The sequence below is a fragment of the Biomphalaria glabrata genome, chromosome 17, assembly GCF_947242115.1.
Source record: "Biomphalaria glabrata chromosome 17, xgBioGlab47.1, whole genome shotgun sequence".
NCBI classification, from domain to species: Eukaryota; Metazoa; Mollusca; class Gastropoda; family Planorbidae; genus Biomphalaria; species Biomphalaria glabrata.
Window position 1 is genome coordinate 6,490,434 of NC_074727.1, and position 22,110 is coordinate 6,512,543.

Consider the following 22,110-nt stretch of genomic DNA (forward strand, 5'->3'; position numbering starts at 1 on the left):
CTACGTTTGGTACCGAGAATCAAGCATATCTACCAGCAAAGTTTTTTTTTTTTACTTCTAACTTTAGATATCTATTCTATGGATATTGATCTATATAATTTTGATTTTGAACAATGTTATTTACCATCTTAAACTTCTATATTATTATATTTGAAAGATTGTGGTCACTATTTTTTTCCATTACGCAGCAAAGCACAGATACGCAAAGGTAATTAAAAACTGTCTCTAATTGGAGCCCCAGGCTATGGACAGATCTTCCTTTTTCAACTGCCCTAATTCTCTCTCTCTCTCTCTCTCTCTCTCTCTCTCTCTTATCTTCTTATCTTATATAACACAGTTTATACAGACGTTACTTCAAAAAAGAAGATGATTACGTCCTACGCGTTATGCATTCAGTCATGCATATTAACCAATGACTTAAATTCTGCCAAGTCACTGGTTTTCCTGGCTAGCTCAGGCAACCCATTCCATACTCTAATAGCACTAAGGAAGAAGGAGTATTTGTACATATTTGTCCTAGCATATGGGACAAGGAATGTGCCTTTATCTTTGTGTCTTTCAGAGTATTTTATTCTCTCTCTCTCTCTCTCTCTTTCCTTTATTTTCACTCCTCGATATCCTTTTTGCTCGCATGCCAATAAACACACACACTATAGCTATAAGTAGTTAGGTATCTGTCTTCTCAATATCCATTCACAACCATTCCACATACGATTTCATACCGACTACAAACCAAAGTATAAAGCCCATGTCAATAAAACGGTCTGTCCAGTGGCGTAGCTAGGGTACTTGATGCCCTGTGCGGAAGCTCCTCATTATGCCCTCCAAAAAAAAGTTTTAAAACAGCGAAAAGTTTCTAATTTCGAAATAAAGTGTATTCATTATTTAAGCATTGCTGTTTCGCAAAGAATCGATTTTTACACACAAAAAAGATAATATAAGTGAATCTCACGTGCTTTCTCGTCGGCAAACTATCGATAATTTTATCCACTAGGTCTTGTTAAATAGACGAAATTGCCAAATTAGTGAGTTGTAAATTCATCATCATTGCTTGTAAGTATTTCTTCATCAAAGTAAAATCGGAAAAACTTCGCTTGCATGTAGCCACACTTACCACAGTAGTTAAAAAAAACCCTTGCGAATCAAGATGGCAATATTCGGAGACTGACACATTTTTTTATAATAAAAGCTCAATAGATTCTGTTTTGGAAGTTCGAAGACTTCTGGAGAAAACTGTGACAATTCCCTGAAGCCCCCAGACAAAAATTAATCTTTGTCTATGTCGCTGGGCGAACCATCGAGATTGAGTTCCATTTGAAGATTTTAAAAAGCGACTAAAATTCATATTTATCATGATGTATTTCCATCAGCAGCTCTTTCTTATGTGTTGATTGCCTAAATTTTAACTACTAAAAATTAATAATGTACGTTAAAAAAAAAAAGAAAAGTAATTTTTTTTTCAAAAAGGTGCCGGTACGCCGTACCGGTGCGTACCGTCACAAAAAAAAAGTCCTGCATATATATATATTAAATATATTAATATATATATATTGTAGATGTAGATTTAAAGCAATACAAAGGTACCGACAACTTAACAACTGACGTTAAAAGCTGAAGAGCTGAGGTATCATAAAAAAAAAAGGTTACAAAGACTCAAAATCGGCCCCCGGGCAGGTAAAAAGGCAGGTTAAAATATTTTCAGAAGGAATATCCGAATGAAATTCTATCAAAGGCAAATAACAGAGAAGAATGGAGAAAGAAGGTTTATAGATCTTGTGTGGTGCCCCAACGATCCAGCAGACCGAGGGATAGGTGAAAAAGAAAGTTAAATTAGATGTAAACCTGGCCTAACTGACTTCAAATAATGATTATCTTATTGATATAATTGTTTTGTATAGGGTCAATCTCTTATTGCAAGCCTCATTTTAAAAAAAAATATGCTTAGTTGGGTGTTTATTGTAAGGATACAGCTCTACGGTTGATGTGATAATATGAAAAACGACTTTTTAATTGTTTTAAAATTATGTTCCACTTATATACATAATAAATAGTAAATTTTTGTTGTTGTTGTTCTTTTTTTTTTTTTTCTTTTGTAAATGCAGTAATTAGTATGACATAACTTAAATAACATAGCAATACATTTGTAAAAAAAAATATTTTTTGACAAAAAATCTACAACCGTTTACATAAATGTGTTAAAATTATGGTGGGTAGTTATCTCCCTTGCTAAACAACCTCCAATATTGTTACTGTTAATAGTGAATAGTTGTAAAAAACGGTGTATTTGTATGAAAAAAATAATTGCATAGTTGATTTTAAAAATTAGAATTTTCACTTTAAGAAAAGAAAAAAGTAGCCGTTGCATCAGAACGTTATATCATGATGTCGGATTTTCAATATCTTTTCTAGTCTACGAGATCTAAACGGGACGGACGGACGGACAGATATTCCAAACAAAACTAATAGCGTCTTTTCCCCTTTCGTGGGCCGCTAAAAATGACAACATTGAACTAGGGACATACGTATTACGTAATCTTTTTTTTTTTCTTTGAAGTAATGTCTGCATTAGCTCCGTCAGTAAACCATAAACATATAGTTATAAAGGCCCATTATGTGTTTCTTCATTCATCCCAATAGGGAAGCAAAGCAGAGTCCCCATTGTGGGGTTAAAGACCGAGAACATTGCATCTGCGGGGGTAGAAGAGAACCTTTAAAGTCATGCCACTATCCACACACCGTTCCATGAGGAGCCGTTTTATGGCGGATACCGGCACGGCAGATGTGGTTCAGAGAAGGAACATGGGGTTTTCCCCCGTGTGATGGGTCTTGGGCCTCGCCTCTAATCCGAGCGTCTTGGGATACGAGCCATCGATAATAAGGATATAAATAACTGCATCTGCTAGGATCCCTCTCAGACAGGACAATAAGTTTAAACAGGTCGATGGAGGGATGCTTCCATGAGACTTAAGCTCCAAGAGACTTTAGCTCAACTCTTAAGACAAATTTCCATGAGCCTTAAGCCCCAAGAGTCCTTAGCTTAACTCTTAAGACAAGCATCCATGAGCCTCAAGCTCCAAGAGTCTTTCGCTCAACTCTTAAGACAAGCATCCATGAGCCTTAAGTTCCAAAAGTCTTTAGCTCAACTCTTAAGACAAGTTTCCATGAGCCTTAAGCTCCAAGAGTCTTTGGCTCAACTCTTAAGACAAGCTTCCATGAGCCTTAAGCTCCTAGAGTCTTTAGCACAACTCTTAAGATATTTACATTGTCAAATAAAAATCTCCATGTCGTGAAATGTCAAAACAGCAACGTAACATTTATATATTTTTATAAAGTTTAATTGTATACAAAGACATCTTATCTTATATTATACAGACGTTACTTAAAAAAAATGATTACGTCCTACGCGTCATGCGTCTAGTCATGCATGTTAACCATTAAATTCTGCCAAGTCATTGGTTTTCCTGGCTGGCTCAGGCAACCCATTCCATGCTCTAATACTAGCACTAGGGAAGAAGGAGCATTAGTACATTTGACATTATTAAAAGGCTACATGTTCTGAAAGTTAATCTTTATACATTCGACAGGGAGTGCGTACATTTTATGACACTTTGTTTATCAAAGAGATACTACAGCACAAGAGGCTACCTCAGTAGTGCGCGTGCCCCAGAGCGAGTGTCAATATGGGGCCCAGAATATTTGTTAGATTTGCTGATTGTAAGACAAAGTAATGAGAGTATGCGTGAGATTTACAACAAACGAATATTCGCGTTTGATTAGAGTAACAGCATTAGTCAAATCACTTCTTCCTTAGTGCTATTAGAGCATGGAATGGGTTGCCTGAGCTAGCCAGGAAAACCAGTGACTTGGCAGAATTTAAGTCATTGGTTAATATGCATGACTGAATGCATGACGCGTAGGACGTAATCGTCTTCTTTTTCGAAGTAACGTCTGTATTATATAAGATAAGAGACACTTCAGGACAAAAGACTAAGAAGCAGAGTGTCGATAATGCCTCGAACACTAAAACATAATTTACATTTAGAAAAACAAAACATAATTAAATAATTAGAAAGACACAAAGTAGGTTTCTTCTTTCCTATGCTAGGACAAATTCATGTAAGTAGGCTACTCCTTCTTCCCTAGTGCCATTAGAACATAAAATGGGTTGCCTGAATCAGACAGGGAAACCAATGATCTAGCAGAGTTTAAGTCTGTAATTAACATGCAAGACTAGATTGACTCGTGGACACGCGTAGGGCTTAATTATCTTTTTATGAAGGAACGTCTGTAACTTTTAAGAGAAGATTGTGTCTAAAGAAATGTTTTTCAAATTTTATCACCAAACCCGCCACTATAGAATCTTCATATAGCCGCCCTTTAGCCGCGTGATCTGGTGCGTTTGCCCCGCCGCCACCTCCAAAAGCCGCCTCTGCCAGCAGGCTCTTATGATATAGGCCTATTGTCTTTGCCTATACATATGATTCTTGCAGAAAAAGTAGAATGAAAAAAAAAGTGCAGTTTTTTTGTTTCACGGATTTGTAATCAAAATTGTGGATGTCAAAAAAAGTGTGATTGACTTTTAAGTTGGATTGGTTTGAACAAACAAACAAACAAATAAAGAGCCACAAAGTTTGCCCCAAACCAACACAGCGGAGAGATTAAATGGAGGTGGAAAAATCAACCTAACCTAAAAGAAACGCGTCTCGCGTTCTGTTTGTTCAACTTTTCTCAGCGCTACTGATAGAAGGTTCCTTAAGCGATCAAATACATTTGGTGACCTTTTGAGGGCAGTCGGACTGTTGCCAAGTTGGGCTGTAACAGATCTGTAAGGAAGGAGACCACTGGTAGAGGGCCACTACCTTTACTAGCCCGATATGACCCGCGGCCTGCAGGCCTTAGTTTGGGTGTTACTGATTTAGTGGATTGAACTTACATTTAGATCAAGTTTTATGTCAAACAAATGTTCTCTTAACATCTTTGTCATATTCTGCCACGAAAAAGAAAGTAATGTATGGAAATGGGTTTACCAGTTGAGCTGACATATTTAATATCTAATGTAGAATAGTGTGAACATGGGTTTACCTGATTTGTTAAAAAGTTTCGTTCTTTAATAAAAAATAAATTTAGCAATTTTATTTTTTTATTTTCAGGGCCCCTCCGGTTGTGGCTGGGACATTAAACATAAAATACGGTCTCCGCCATGATCTAAGAAACATTTTGTGCCAAGTTTCATCAAGATTGGTCAAACGGTTTGGATTTCTATGTGGGACATATATACATACATACTCCTTACATTCTACTTTATATATTAGATAACTGTCTTTGTAAGTTATTTATTTCGGTTCACAGTGATCGTAGACGAGAAAAAAACAATAATATGTATAATAATAATAAGAAGAAGAAGAGGAAGAAGAATGAATTTTGTTTCTCTCCAAAGTGGCAGTGCCAGAGAATGAATATTAGTTCGTTTTTCACTTAATAATAATAATAATAATAGTAATAATGATATACTGAGATAGGCCTATTTTGACTGTTAAGACTGTGAATTTCAATTGCCCAGATGTACTGTTCATCAACAACAACAAGAAAGAATAACCCTCAACCAACTTTAATATCGCTGTACCACTATCCCGTAATATCTGGATAAAAATGTGTAATGGAAAAGCAAAGAAAATATGAAAATCTAAGCTTGGAGATTGAGCAACTTTGGAAGCTAAAATAACAATATACCCTGATTTATTATCAACCGAGGGGATAATGTCAACTGACCCCGCAGACACATTCGAAGCTCTAAGCCCTGAGCACTCCTATGAGGAATCCTCATTACCTGTCAGAGGGCGGTACTGATGCAGACCTGCCACATCACCAGAAAATTCCTCAGTGGAAACTGTTAAGGGAACTACTATGAATTTCGTTTCTCTTTAAAACGGAGCTCAACTCTAGCAGTGCCACAGAATGAAAATTAATTTCCATAATAAAAAATAGTTCGGTCCTCACAGCACATCGTGTGTCCGTACAGAGAATCTAGGGCTCTAGGATCAGAAACTACGTGCATTAGTGACCAGGCCAGGTTCTCCAATTGTTCTTATTTAAATCAATGTCACGAAGCTTAGTGTGTAACACACACACACACACAAATACACATTAAGTTAATTTCTCAGAAATATTTGATCCAAAAACAAACAAAAGTACACAGCTGCATAGCACAGTTAGTCACAAGTGAACTGACTGGATCTAGATATAAAGAGTCCCAGAACAAAAGCTTAGTTGAGAACGATGTTCAATGAACTGTGACGGGAAGAAAGAAACCACGTACCTACATTTATATAGATCCCATTTTATGTTTTTCTTCAACGCCACTTGTTTACTTCGGCACCTGATGTAAGCTTAGTTTTTTTATTGGTTGCAGTGGCGTAGCGAGGGTGGGGGGTGGGAGGAGGAAGGGGGAGAATTTGAAAATTCGCCCGGGCCCCCACTACGGAGGGGCACCCAAACGAGTGTCTTTTACATTAAAAATTTAAATATTACGTAAAATGCAGGACCAACCAAAGAGGTCAAGCCTCCCGGGCCCCCAAATTATGGAAAATTCCTAGCTACGCCCCTGATTGGTTGATATTTACGAGTCCGCTACTCAAGACTGGCACATTTTCTCGAAAAATACAATCCAAGTATCAAATATCTAGGTCAGTTTCTTTCGGGGGGGGGGGAGGGAGGGAGGGGTATTAAAACGTTTTGGAAATAGTGTTGTTTTTTTTCGTAAGCACTGCCGTGTGCTTTCAGATGTTAGCGAAATAAATGCCAACCATTTGATAAACGTATTTTGATCCGCTTCACCCCCCCCCCCCCGCCCCATCAACATACCCAATGTATGTTAATGCTAATTAATACGAAAATATTTTTTAAAATGTTTAACTTCTTCATCTCTACAAATGTATAACTTTAAAAAATATATTTTGTTTAACACAGCTTTCGTGTTTATAGCACGCCCACTGGGCTAGGGTCCAATATTTCATGTTTACAGCACGCTCAGTGGGCTAGGGTCCAATATTTCATGTTTACAGCACGCTCAGTGGGCTAGGGTCCAATATTTCATGTTTATAGCACGCTCAGTGGGCTAGGGTCCAATATTTCATGTTTACAGCACGCTCAGTGGGCTAGGGTCCAATATTTCATGTTTACAGCACGCTCAGTGGGCTAGGGTTTAATATTTCATGTTTATAGCACGCTCAGTGGGCTAGGGTCCAATATTTCATGTTAACAGCACGCTCAGTGGGCTAGGGTCCAATATTTCATGTTTACAGCACGCTCAGTGGGCTAGGGTCCAATATTTCAAGCTTACAGCACGCTCAGTGGGCTAGGGTCCAACTTGACTCTAGTCGGGACTCGAACTGTTAGGTAGCCTAGAGTTGTTACATTTTTTTACATTCAGCCATACATTCCGCGAATTTAAATGAATAAGATTTCGTAACTAAACAAGTCGGTACATGAACCTAGCTCACATTGTACAAGTCGTCGAGGTTGAAAGACCAAATGAAGGGGTTTTGAGGTCAGACGCGGAAACCGATGTAATACTATTTTTTTTAGCTTCATAGTACTTGAAACAAAATACATACGAAATATTAGACATATATTCTTTGTAATTATGTAGTTGGTTGTATGTTTGACATGTTTCGGATGTTCCTTCAGAATTGAAGATATTTAAATTCTATCCCAAACCTCCCATCCAGAAGGCTGGGGGGGGGGGGGTTGTGGCGGGCACAGTTCCAACCCGGAGCAATCGAGGGCCCAAAGCATATACGACACGACAAAGCAGCCAGTTGTTAGGCTAAAGAACGTACATTTATCTCCCTTGGGAGATTTTCTTGACAAACTTGTCGCTTTTTTCAAATACGCAAACCTTGAAGGAAACTAGACATAATGCAGCTAGAAAAGGATCTTTACTCTTTACAACGATTTTATTCATTTTATTTTGGCCATAACAAACTATCATTCAGCCTTGACCCCTATACTAATTGTTTCTACTGTATAAATACATGTCAATTATTGTTTCCTTCCTGCAAGAGATCAATCGTTCGAACAGTAAGAACAGCGTCCGAAGACTTTATCGATATTTCCGAAGTCTATTAACTATTCCACTACATGAATGTGCATTTCTAGATCGGCCTGTTATGCAATTTTCCCGTACCTGTATTGAAAGTTAAAATCGATCGTTTTGACGCAAAGAAGTGTGTGGTAACTCTTTTACTACTATAGAGTTTAGAGGTGGAAAGGATATTACCAATACATTAATAGGGTTTGATCTCTATGTTTTTTAGCAATGAAAAAGTAACATAAAGCGCTGAAAAACTAAGACAATGTAGATCAAGCCCTTCTGTAACATATTTACGTCGTAATGATGGGCGATGTAGACAATAAGGTGAGAATTTAAACAGATAGGTCAAAGTTCGAATTTTGGTCTCAAAAAAAAGTTACTTCAGCGACTGGACCCCACGATGACCTACTAACTATTAAAAAAAAAACGCAATTAAAACTCTAGGCTATATCACAAGGTCTTCGGGGCTCGAAAAGGACCTTACCGCGGGGGACAGTACCAGGAAAAAGAAGAAGAAGCAGACAGTAATCGATGGCAAGACAACATAAAAGAATGGACCGGCCTGTCATTGAAAGAGGTTCTGTCCAAGGCAAAAGACAGAGAGGAATGGAGAAGGATCTTCGGCAAATTTTGTGTGCTGCCCCAACAGTCCAACAAACTAAGGAATAGGTAAAGGTGAAGGTGAATCCATGACCAGACACTTATTGGGTCACACCTATGTAGTTTATTTTTTTCGAGAAAGATGAGATGGCCTCTAATTATTATTTTTATCATTTGTTTTTATTTTAGAAAATAAATCACTTTACTTACTTTACACCAGGCCCGTTCCGTTTCCGGGATGTGCCAGGTTGTTTTTTTTTTTACCTCGATAGGCCACCTGGTTGAGGTACTCTCATGCTAAGCTGTGTTCTTCTCCCACTTAAATACCCGGGCAATACTTCTCGGGCCTCAACCAGGCGCCCAGGTGGAAGCGTTCGTTAGAAGATACCAATAGATTGGGATGCAAAGTAGAACCCACGTTGGGGTTTCACAAGAAACCTAGTTCGCGGCACTGGCGGGGGACAAAAGAGCGCCCCAATAGCCTAGTCCTAACACATAAACTGTTCCATATCAACGCCACAGTATTATTAACTATCACTAGCGAATACTGTATATGAATTTTTAACTACTCAATAAATCAGACTAAGACCGACTAATGTCAACATAATTGATACATAGCAGAGAATAAGAAAGAAAAAAGGGTGGGATTTGGCGATTAAACAGGGTCAGTGGCGTATCTAGGAATTAGTCATCATTTGGGGGCCCGGGCGGGGGGGGGGGGGGCTTGACCTGTCTGGGGGGGGGGGCTGCATTTTACGTAATATTTGATATTTAATGTTAAAAAAATTTCGAACACTCATTTGGGGATGGCAGGGGAATTTTCACCCCACCCTAGCTACGGCACTGAATTTGGTCGATCGTTCTCGTAAAGCAAAACAGTACCTGTTCTTCCCCCCCCCCCACACACACACATACACACAGTTACACACACACACTCAACCAAACTTAATTCTGTTTCTAGGATGACACTCTCGCCCCTTCTCTTTAAAAAACAAATCGCGCTCTGCAGCACGAGGCGTCGACTGACAGGGTACCTGGACTAATTCACCGCCAGCAAACCTCCGTCACCGTTACTAAAACACTTAATAGAGCCAAACATGCATGTCGTTGTCTGCGTCACTAACTGAAGGGAAGTAAGTCTAGTATGATGGAGTTATAGAACTTGGGTGGTCCTCCAATACTTAAGTAGCCCACTTCTGAGAACGGTCTAGGGTTTTCCCCCTGTAAAACAAAGTCAAGTGTTAATTAAAAAAAAACGTGTGCTGATTTGAGTACGGTGTGCTCAGTGGGAAGTGTGGCTGAGTGACATACACTCATAGGGCTCGAGATCAAATCACAATTTAAAAAAAAGTAAAGTTCCTTTTTCAGACCTTGTGGTCTATAGGGCAGATGATGTAAAGGTCATCTGTTTCTGTGGCCTACGGTTAACGCTGCTGTCATGTGGCCAGCACGACGACCAACCGCCTTTACTAATAGCAGGTACCCATTAGAGCTGGGTGGACTCAAAGGCGCCCAAAGATCCCGAAATTGAAAAACTCAGTCTTCACCAGGATCCAATTAGAGCTGGGTGGATTCAGAGGCGCCCGAAGATCCCGGAATTAAAAATCCCAGTCGAACCCCGGACTCCGGTTAGGAAGCCAAGCGCTGTACCGATCAACCACCGCGCCTCCTTGAAGCACAAAGTGGTCTGGAAATGGCTGGTTTTTTGTTTTTGTTTGTTTGCTGAGAGCCTCAATGCAGTACTGGTCCATTCCCTTTCTTTCTTGCCTACACAATAGAACTTGGACCACTGAGTAAGGAACATGCCAAGGGAACATGAACTAACGGAAGAAGAGATTTACAAAGCAATTAAAAAATAACACTGTAATTTCATCACTTTACAATCTCTTTCATAGTTGCTACAAACAAACGCCTTGAGCCTACATTTTGTTTGTTAACAGCGCTCTTTTAAAAAAAATAATTAATTAAATGCCGAAAAAAATTCATATTCTCATGAAGGAAATGCTGTCAGACTTTTAAAAAGTTACCAATTTACTTTTTTTTTCCCGCTTGGAATCGTATCCTATCTTATATACTACAGACGTTATTTCAAAAAAAGAAGATAATTACGTCAGACTTCAACTCTGCTAAGTCGTTGGTTTTCCTGTGGACACGCGTAGGACGTAATCATCTTCTTATCTGATGTAACGTCTGTACTACATAAGATAAGAGCTTTTACTTTGCTCTAAAATGTGTTGGAACTCTTGCATGTTGGAGATTGTAATTGTCTAGGACGGTGCTAACTGAATGAAGGTTCAGTTCCGGTGGAGCAGACAATTTTTCGGGTGACGTGTCGGAAATTTATATACGTTCTAAGGGTCGAAAATGTTTAGTAAGAGTTACGCTGAGGTTGTCAATCGTAGTCAAACCGAATTTCCATTTGATTGGATCAATAAAACTTATCTTATCTTATCTTATTAATTTTTGGGACTAACACTTACATGAGCGATTTTTCAATTAATTTTTTTCTAGTCTTAATGTAGGTTAGGCTGGAATGGGTTGATCAAGAAGTACAATTGAGTGTTTATGCGAGACCTGATTACTGACCTGCGACGTCGTAACCTGTGGGCAGTTCGGACCAATAGTTCGTTGTCACGTCACAGGACGTGACGTCAGACCTGACGCATTTCTAGGAAAATCGTTAGAACCGTTTTCGAGATCCGTATCCAGGTTTTTTCCCGCCCACCCAGAAGGTTGTTTCACGAATGTACAAGCTGAATAGAGGCATTGTAATTGTGAAAAACTGTGAACTCGAAATACAATCTACTAACTTAAGCTACTTTTAAACGTGAACTGGTGTTCAATCAAGTTTGGAAGCTTGGGTCCAGAAGTAGAAAAGGTGGGGCACGTTTTGGGGGCAAAAAATGTCTTTGTGCAACATGTTTCGTAGGGTGATATAGGTGGCTACCCACACAGATCATGGAGCGAGCTACACTCATACAGGTGATGCAGGTAGCTACAAGGTCATGAAGAGAGCTACACTCATTCAGTTGGTGGATGTTGCTACACTCGTATTGGTGATCGATGTGGCTACACTAATATAGATTATGGAGGTAGCTACACATATGAGCTATAGGAGTAACTACACATATGATAGAAGTAACTATACAGAAAAGTGGTGAAGACGCGACATGAAAGCAAGTATTTTAATTGTAGCTATTTTCAGACATTAACCATATTCTTTGATCAATATAATGTTTAGAAAACTAAATTAACTATATCGAATTATGTTCATTTTAAACCAAAATAACAAGTCTGTCAAATTAATCATCTCTAACAATACCACTTTTTTTTTTCTGGAAAAAGAAGATGAAGTAAGGGGGATAAATTTTAAAATCTGGTCTACGCAGTGTACTACTTATAAGCCCTTGTTCTGCACACAACACAGTACAAGCAGACTTACCTCCTGTACTCGACACACATCTATAATGATGATAACATCAAGATGTTAAAGCAGCTAATACACAGTAAGCAGCCAATCGTACATTATCAGCTTAATACGCAATAAGTAGTTCGATAACTTACTCGATCGAGACGATCCTGGCAATCGTCTGCTATGAATAAAGAATGGAAATTCCACTTGTTTACATTTGAGAAAAAAACAAAACGCTAACACTTTATCACATCAAAAATATGTCATAGACCTAGATCTCGATCTACATGTTTCACCAACACTGGAAACCATCCAGCACAGATTATGAAAGTATGTTAGTATTCTGAGTACAAGAATTAGATCACTAAACAAAAAAAAAAAAACAGTTGCGTATCATTTGCCAGATAAGCGTTTACACCGTTGGTTGCTAAGCAGGCCATGGTTCGTGAACGAAAAAAAAAAAAAAAAAAACTTTGGCAAAAATGGGTCTTGGGGTCAGAGTTCAAGGAAATAAAACCAGTACGTTAGCGGGGAGGGTAATTTCTGTCTTCAGTAAGAGGAGAGCGGTGTTTGTGGTGGTTTATTTTGGCTCCGATTTATGACCTTTATGCAGTTACAAAGTAGCCCAAGTCCTATCCTATTATGTAATAAGAACAAATAATGGAATTGAATTGTGGTGATTTAAAAAGTGAAACGCCGCTGTGAAAAGACTAAAAAAAAAAGATAATAATTATTTATGAGTATACTGGCTCCGACATACCCCCCTTTACCCCCCCCCCCCCACCATCTCCACAATGTACCACAAGCCTCTACCCTTTAGCCCACATAATTTTGGGGGATCTTAACAAATGAGAGATAAAAAAGATGCAACCATTTATAAGAATTTTAAAAAAATACAAGAAAGGTAACTCTGTTAACTACATTTCAATAGAAACTTGCAGACGACTTCATGCGTATGTAGGTCAAGTTTTATAGGCTACATTTATTAGCCCCAATGTCAATTAATGTAACAACAACGGGTATAAAAAGTGTTGCATTAACATAAAAGAGACGTATTGTTGTGTCTAAGTTAAAACTATTTTGTATTTTAAGTTACAATTTATATGAACATATTAGAAATTAGTTGAAGCTTACACTAGCAGACTCGTCATGGGGTGTAGAGGTGTTATTGTCGACTCACCCCTAAGGTCAAGACTATATTTAGATATGAGGTTATAGATTAAGGTACAGAGTGGTTGAGTATTCCTCGCTGGAGAGAGTAGGGCCAACTGGAGTTTAGGTCATAAACATACATGTATAGAAGTTTTTATTCATAAACGACGTCACATGGCCACACGAGATTCTTCGATAACCACATCATCCCATAAAATAGCAAGGTTACAAAGACAGTTTGTGTGGAAACACAAACTCAAAATCGGCCCCCGAAGTTGTCCACCCAGACAGGTAAAAAAGGCAGGTTTCAATATTTTCAGAAAGAGCATCAGAATTAAATTCTATCAAAGACAAATGACAGAGAAGAATGGAGAAAGAAGGTTGACAGATCTTATGTGGTGCCGCAGCGGTCCTGCAGACCAAAGGATAGGTGAAAGTGAATGTGAAGCTAGAGGTGAACCTGGCCTAACTGATGTCTTATAATGAATATCTAATTAATCTAACTGTTTTGTAAAGGGTCAATCTCTTATTTAAATCCTAAAGAAAAAAAAACATTTCCATTAAAAAAATATATAAAATTCCTTTAGGTGAGTGTTCTATAGGCATAGTGTAGCGCTGCAATTCGCGGGATAATATGAAAAACTACTTATTAATTGTTGTTTTAAATTATGTCCAACTTATATGCATACTAAATAGATTTTTTGTCTAAATGTAGTAGTTAGTATGACAGTATGACAAAACCTACTTAACTTACAAATACAAATGTAAAAAAAAAATATTTGACAAAAAATCTAAAACCATTTGCATATATGTGTTAAAAACATGGTAAATTAACATTTCTATTACTATTGAGCATACCGTGTTTGTCACTATAAGTAGTGAATAGCGAATAGTTGTAAAAGTGGTGTATTTTATGAAAAAACTGCTTGCATAGTTGATCTTAAAAATTAAATTTTTCGCTTTCAGAAATGAAAAAAGTAGCCGTTGCATAGAAATTTGAATGGTCTAAAATATTATGATGTCTGATTTTCACTATCTTTTCTAGTTTACGAGATCTAATCGGGACGGACGGATTGTGACGAAACGCGTCCCTTCTCAATACAGAACTGACCAGTGCGGAACTAACCCCCCCCCCTTTAACCACTAGTTAGCATTGTATAGCCCCTTTTTCACTAAACTGACCAGGGTAGAACACAAACAATCTATTACACCAATGTTAGATCCAACCCCCAAATTATAGGCCATAAACACACATTGAAAGTTACGCCCCAAACGCCGAAACAAAAGCACGCAACCGTAAAGTCCAGGGACATTAAAATTTGGTGTCCACGTACATCCCTTTGAGTCGACACTCCTAACGCCCAGGGCTATTCAAATCGTTTCCGTCCGCTGTACCATCGAGCGATGGTCCAGCCTGATAATTGTTGCATGGTTCCGCTTTCATCCTCCTTCGCCCCCCCCCCCGGGTCGCGGGTTAAAGAAGTCAGGTGAATGAGCCCCAAATGAAAAGATTGGTCCAACTTAACAATTCTAAACTCAAAAGACTCGCTGGCCATTGGATCGTCACTACTCTTAACATACCGTTCGGGAACCTATAAAAGCCGGAGACGAAAGTTTCAGGTTAATGCCATTCTAGATCAGAATCACTGAGAAGTCAGAAGACTCTCAAGTCAACGATTCATTTGGGAACTTGTGTAAGGCAAAGCGGGTGAGTTGGAAAAACTTTATCATTATTATTTAGTGTGTCTTCGCCTGTAGCATTTAGGTTCATGTATCATTACCATGTTAATACTTGTTTGCTTCCAAATATTATATTTGTAAATCTCTATGAATATGTGCTCCTTAATAACTTGTCAATGTTGACTGTATTCCCAACGGTGGACATCCACCTTACAATTTAGTTAATCCTAATGTTTATTTGTGCATTTGTTATTTATTCATATCCATATTCATCTGGACCTACTCGCGTCTAGATCATTTTCTTACCTGTGCATATGTACCTGTATATGTGCACATATATATACATTATGATTATGCTTGTTTTGGTTATGCACATACTGTGCTGTTACCATGCATCCTTAGGCCCGAGAATCAGTCTCGCGTGTCTACCCCACTATTTTCAGCTTGTCGACCTGCATGGTTATGTGCCCTTTTGTACCCCCCCCCCTCCCTTCTTCTTGTCACGGTCCTCTGGTCACGAGTGACCGCGGACTTGTTTACCTGTGGGTCAATGAGGTCACAGGGGCTACAACCCTGTAATATGGTCCCCCTGTTCCCCTCCTCATTTATGCCCCTGCCTTGTACATTTATATTTGTATTTGTATTATTATTATTGTATTATTTGTACAGCATTTGTTACTAGACCTAGTAAAATGTTGTTAACATGTATCTTAGTTAGTCTGAGGGAGACGCTCCTATCAAGGATGCGCCCCTCGCCGACCAGCCTGTATGGTTTAATAATTCAGGCTCCTCTCATGTCTCATTTCATAGCCTCCTACACCAGGGCTGGCGTGTTTTGTTGCCTGAAGGCAGACCTCAGCAGCTCTCCACACATTCCCGTTGAGGGTGAGTCACTCATCACCCTCGACCCGAACCGAAGGCATTCCAGGCTGACGTCCCAGGACCGGTCTGCAACTACCACAGGAGTAAGCCCACCGCGTGGCATCCTCATATTCCTCACACTAGCGCCTGCCTACCTGCAGGGCACCAACAACTGGCTAAAACACAACGGAGCTTCAACTTACCCCACCCCGAAGGAGAACCTTGCATAGCAGATAAGTGAGAGACAGCCGAATAAGCAAACCATACACGAATCTTTATGAGCAATATCCCAGTGATGATATTATCTTAAACGTTATCATAAATCTTCCTGTACATCCCCCCCCCTCACTCACTGATTGTGTTTCCTCTCAATTAATCTTTATTAAATATTTGTTCTTTTACGAAATCATTAAGCTTTACGTTTTGCTTGTGCCTGTCTATGTGCCTATATAATACCAACAAAATATTTACCACGTTGTGGCTCTAAGACTTTACCCCTAGAAGTCGCAGGCCATCGTCCCCATCGGGAAGTGCAAACGGACCGATCGGCGGACTTATTCCACCACAACGGGGGTAAACTGTGACGCCTAGTCCGGGATCACAAAACCCTAACTCATTCAGTATAGGCACAAGGCAATAAGCAGAACGTTCACAAATTTCCACCCACTAGACCCTATAAATATATATTGATAACATAGAACTACATATTGCTCAGTATGGTTTGATTATGTCAATGCTGTATAGTATATTATATTAATTATATAATTGTTGTATCACATTTAGATAAAAACACAGGTGAAGACATAATTAAATAAATATTCAGTTAGCCTCTCACCCGCTTCAGCTTCTGAGCATATTTCCCCATCACTTCTATCCCACAAAAATGGCTGAAGGCACTAGATCAAAAGCCGAATCATCTAAATCTATTAAAATTCGCGAGCTCAACGAGCTAGCAGACCAAATAGGTATCAGGCCTGATGATCGACCGACGTTCGTCCTGGCTAAGTTCGAGGAGTGGGAAAATCGTGAGAGGGAAAAAGAAAAAATAGATAGAGAGAGGGAAAAAGAAAAAATAGATAGAGAGAGGGAAAAAGAAAAAATAGATAGAGAAAGGGAAAGGGAAAAAGAAAAATTAGATAGAGAGAGGGAAAGGGAAGCTCACGCGTTCCGTATGAAAGAGAAGGAGATAGAGTTAGAAAAATTAAAAGCTAACGACGAACCGCGCACAACAAATGCTGCCGATCAAAACTCCCCTAACTGTCAAACCCCTCACTTCAACTTAGAACCTTTCGATGAAACCAAAGAAAGTATAGAGACTTTCTTAGAAAGGTTTCAAAACGTGGCTACCAACAACCAGCTACCAATTGGCAAATGGCCATTTAGAGTGTCGCAAGCTCTTCGGGGTAAGGCCTACGAGGTGTATGCTAAGCTCCCCTCATCTAGTCGAAACGACTACTCAGCGCTCAAGAACGCACTGCTAGTCCAGTTCGACTTGACCGCCAGCTCCTACCACAAGAAATTTAGGAACTCTCGCCTTGAAAGGCGCGAGATGTATTCCAGTCTCTTTACTAGACTAGAGAAATACTTAGATAAATGGTTATCCTTAAGTCCCTTCACTCAAAATTATGAAGGCCTAAAAGACCTTATTCTGGTAGAACAGCTCCGCGAATGCATGACCCCTGACCTTCGCATCTTCATAGATGAAAGCGGTGTCACAACACCACAAGAAATAGTCAGTTACTCTGATAGATTTCTAGCAGCCCACAGGGAGCAGAAAACTAAAACGTCAGACCAAAGCCCATCGATAGCGAAGGTAGATAAGCAGCCCGACCCTCCAAGTAGCAGCAATAACAATAACAACAAACAAACACGCCAGCCCAACAACCAAGCACCCCGCCACCCCATTCCTCCCAACCCGCCGAGGCAGCAAAAGAAATGGTGTAGCTTCCATAACTCTCCTACCCATGACTCCAGCGAGTGTCATAATAGAAGCCGCCCTTACTCAGCCCAACCACTGATGGTGGTAACACAAGCAACTCCCGTCCTAAACTCATCACCGAGTAACCATCCCCCTACGGTCGAAAAGGTATTAGTGAACGGAATATCCTCTAATTGTCTATACGATTCCGGGTGTTCCTTTTCGGCAATCGTCAGGAAATCATTGGTAAAGCCCCGCTACATTAGCAACAAATGGGTCACCATACAAGGCGCAGACTTGAACTCTCCCCCATTCACCCTTCCGATCGCCCGAATAAAGGTGAGATCTAGATATGTCAACGGTAGGATAGAGGCGGCCGTCATGGACAATCCATGCTTTGATCTAACGCTTGGTGATAAATACGTGTTCCTGGGAACTCCTACAGGCCCAAGGTTCACTACCTCAGAGGTCATTCCGGTGAACCCCAATACAAATAACCCCTCGGTCCCTGAAACGGACCACATCAGCGCATTCCCTGTGATTACTGGAGCCCAGGCTCCACAGGATGGCGCAAGGGAAACCCTTAACTCTCTCCGCAGAGGATACAAGGAATCCCCACGAAGCTATCTATCGTCTGCAAAGATTTTCGTTCCCGTGAAAAGGGGTAAATCGAGAATCCATAGGCGCCCAATAGCTCGAAAATCGGGCCTCCCACAGCACTTTGCAGGGGAGGGAGGCGCACGAAGCCACGCGGCCCAGTCCCAGCGCTTCGGCCCTCAAACCCAGCAAACTGGCCAACACAACTCTCAGGACTCTAAACAGAGTCGAGGAGTAACGGCCGAGAAACCCATCAGCAGTTCTATCACGAAGAACGCTGACTCTGGCGGCGCACCTGTTGTTACGCAGGTCGCCAACCTCAACGCTATCGCCATCGAGCGAAGCACTCCCTCTGCCAGCGCACCCATCAATGCACAGGGCACTGGCACTGCCACCATCGTCCTTCCGCAGGACACTGGCATCGACAGCGTAATGAACATCGCATCCAGCGCCACAATGATTGCACCTGATATAGTGCGAGGCATCAAACCCCTTGGTGCCGCCTTCAACTCACGGTCCACCGAAACCGACCCCAGTCCACTCGTCACGAGAAGCGCCTGTACAAACAGCTATGAGACAAGACAATGTCTCCCCCTCGAGCCGCCTGGTAAGGTATCTCTGTCCCCCACTTTACCCATTTCTGCACCCCTCCTCAACTCCGAGGGCCTAAAACCACATCCGCCCTTAAACATCATAGATGAGCTACCCGCTAACCCCACTGAGGTCATTCTGAGTGAAAACGACCCGCCGCCCAGCCAACTATCAAACTTGCAACTTAGCTCGGCTAATAAACAAGAAGACCACAAAATCTGTCTAAAGTTTCTATGTCTAGTAGTCTCGTTGATGTTTCTTGCACATCACTATGGTTCAAACCCTAAAGCATCACATGGGCCCTCACACGATGGTTCAACTCTCCATGTGCTTCCCAAACCAGTACTGGTGGTAACACTTATGCTCACTACATTCTTGCTAGGCTATCTGTCTGATAGAATAGGGTGGCCACACTTTTGCAGCCGGCGTAAGGTATTTCTTACCACGCCTAAGTTCTCGAAGGGCCTTCCGCAGCTTCAACACAATGATAACAAGCTGAACACCCAGTCCCGGCTACTACTATTTAGCCACTCTCTTGCCCGTAATGGCAGTCACAAAGAGGGAGTAACTCCCGCCTTCCTTGATTGGTGCACAAGTGAGTCTGCCAATACATCAAACCCAGATCCTGTGGTGGAGTTTGATGTCCACCATAGCATCCCAGCTCACGCTGGACCTGATGACGTGGTCAGTGAATGCACGCTCCTACGTAGGGGCCCCGCTTGTCCCTCTATCATCTAGGCAACCTCTCACAGGTCAGTTCAGAATTTCGAAATTAATAATGCCTTTACAAAGCATTATCTTTGGCGGAGGGGTGTGTGACGAAACGCGTCCCTTCTCAATACAGAACTGACCAGTGCGGAACTAACCCCCCCCCCTTTAACCACTAGTTAGCATTGTATAGCCCCTTTTTCACTAAACTGACCAGGGTAGAACACAAACAATCTATTACACCAATGTTAGATCCAACCCCCAAATTATAGGCCATAAACACACATTGAAAGTTACGCCCCAAACGCCGAAACAAAAGCACGCAACCGTAAAGTCCAGGGACATTAAAATTTGGTGTCCACGTACATCCCTTTGAGTCGACACTCCTAACGCCCAGGGCTATTCAAATCGTTTCCGTCCGCTGTACCATCGAGCGATGGTCCAGCCTGATAATTGTTGCATGGTTCCGCTTTCATCCTCCTTCGCCCCCCCCCCCGGGTCGCGGGTTAAAGAAGTCAGGTGAATGAGCCCCAAATGAAAAGATTGGTCCAACTTAACAATTCTAAACTCAAAAGACTCGCTGGCCATTGGATCGTCACTACTCTTAACATACCGTTCGGGAACCTATAAAAGCCGGAGACGAAAGTTTCAGGTTAATGCCATTCTAGATCAGAATCACTGAGAAGTCAGAAGACTCTCAAGTCAACGATTCATTTGGGAACTTGTGTAAGGCAAAGCGGGTGAGTTGGAAAAACTTTATCATTATTATTTAGTGTGTCTTCGCCTGTAGCATTTAGGTTCATGTATCATTACCATGTTAATACTTGTTTGCTTCCAAATATTATATTTGTAAATCTCTATGAATATGTGCTCCTTAATAACTTGTCAATGTTGACTGTATTCCCAACGGTGGACATCCACCTTACAATTTAGTTAATCCTAATGTTTATTTGTGCATTTGTTATTTATTCATATCCATATTCATCTGGACCTACTCGCGTCTAGATCATTTTCTTACCTGTGCATATGTACCTGTATATGTGCACATATATATACATTATGATTATGCTTGTTTTGGTTATGCACATACTGTGCTGTTACCATGCATCCTTAGGCCCGAGAATCAGTCTCGCGTGTCTACCCCACTATTTTCAGCTTGTCGACCTGCATGGTTATGTGCCCTTTTGCACCCCCCCCCCTCCCTTCTTCTTGTCACGGTCCTCTGGTCACGAGTGACCGCGGACTTGTTTACCTGTGGGTCAATGAGGTCACAGGGGCTACAACCCTGTAATATGGTCCCCCTGTTCCCCTCCTCATTTATGCCCCTGCCTTGTACATTTATATTTGTATTTGTATTATTATTATTGTATTATTTGTACAGCATTTGTTACTAGACCTAGTAAAATGTTGTTAACATGTATCTTAGTTAGTCTGAGGGAGACGCTCCTATCAAGGATGCGCCCCTCGCCGACCAGCCTGTATGGTTTAATAATTCAGGCTCCTCTCATGTCTCATTTCATAGCCTCCTACACCAGGGCTGGCGTGTTTTGTTGCCTGAAGGCAGACCTCAGCAGCTCTCCACACATTCCCGTTGAGGGTGAGTCACTCATCACCCTCGACCCGAACCGAAGGCATTCCAGGCTGACGTCCCAGGACCGGTCTGCAACTACCACAGGAGTAAGCCCACCGCGTGGCATCCTCATATTCCTCACACTAGCGCCTGCCTACCTGCAGGGCACCAACAACTGGCTAAAACACAACGGAGCTTCAACTTACCCCACCCCGAAGGAGAACCTTGCATAGCAGATAAGTGAGAGACAGCCGAATAAGCAAACCATACACGAATCTTTATGAGCAATATCCCAGTGATGATATTATCTTAAACGTTATCATAAATCTTCCTGTACATCCCCCCCCCTCACTCACTGATTGTGTTTCCTCTCAATTAATCTTTATTAAATATTTGTTCTTTTACGAAATCATTAAGCTTTACGTTTTGCTTGTGCCTGTCTATGTGCCTATATAATACCAACAAAATATTTACCACGTTGTGGCTCTAAGACTTTACCCCTAGAAGTCGCAGGCCATCGTCCCCATCGGGAAGTGCAAACGGACCGATCGGCGGACTTATTCCACCACACGGATGGACGGACAGACATTCCATACAAAACTAATAGCGTTTTTCCCCCTTTCGGGGGCGCTAATAATAAATAAATTGTAGTTGTTATGTAGGGCTACTTTCATGGTTATACCATGCTCATAGCCATAGCACTATGGTCCAATCTCATTTGTGGACCATTGGGTGGAGGGGGTATCTGGGAGAAGGCTGCTTTTAGGCGCTCAGTTAACACAGCCCCCTTCATAGGTAGCCAAGACAAGCCATGTTCAAGCGTAGCCATTTGACCACGCTTCCCTTAACAGTTATTGAGAAGAAAATATTCAAATGCAATAACACCAGAATAAAAACAATTGACTATTTCCTTAATAGTTACAATACCT

General features: G+C 40.9%; 1 protein-coding gene across 2 annotated transcripts; it reads left to right on the top strand.

Annotated features, from left to right (window-relative positions):
• Positions 1-14,304: 14,304 nt before the first annotated feature.
• LOC106060633 (uncharacterized) lies at positions 14,305-21,746 on the top strand. Of its 2 annotated transcripts, none has more exons than XR_008775557.1 (2): positions 14,305-20,351; positions 21,134-21,746. XR_008775557.1 is itself a non-coding variant. In XM_056015208.1 (2 exons), exon 2 carries the CDS (start codon positions 16,681-16,683, stop codon positions 19,639-19,641), a length of 2,961 nt encoding a protein of 986 aa, XP_055871183.1. In that variant the 5' UTR covers positions 14,305-14,964; positions 15,747-16,680; the 3' UTR covers positions 19,642-21,746. The 2 variants fall into 2 exon arrangements, 1 of the variants encoding a protein (XP_055871183.1); XM_056015208.1 differs by having other exon boundaries at positions 14,305-14,964; positions 15,747-21,746.
• The last annotated feature ends 364 nt before the right edge of the window (positions 21,747-22,110 follow it).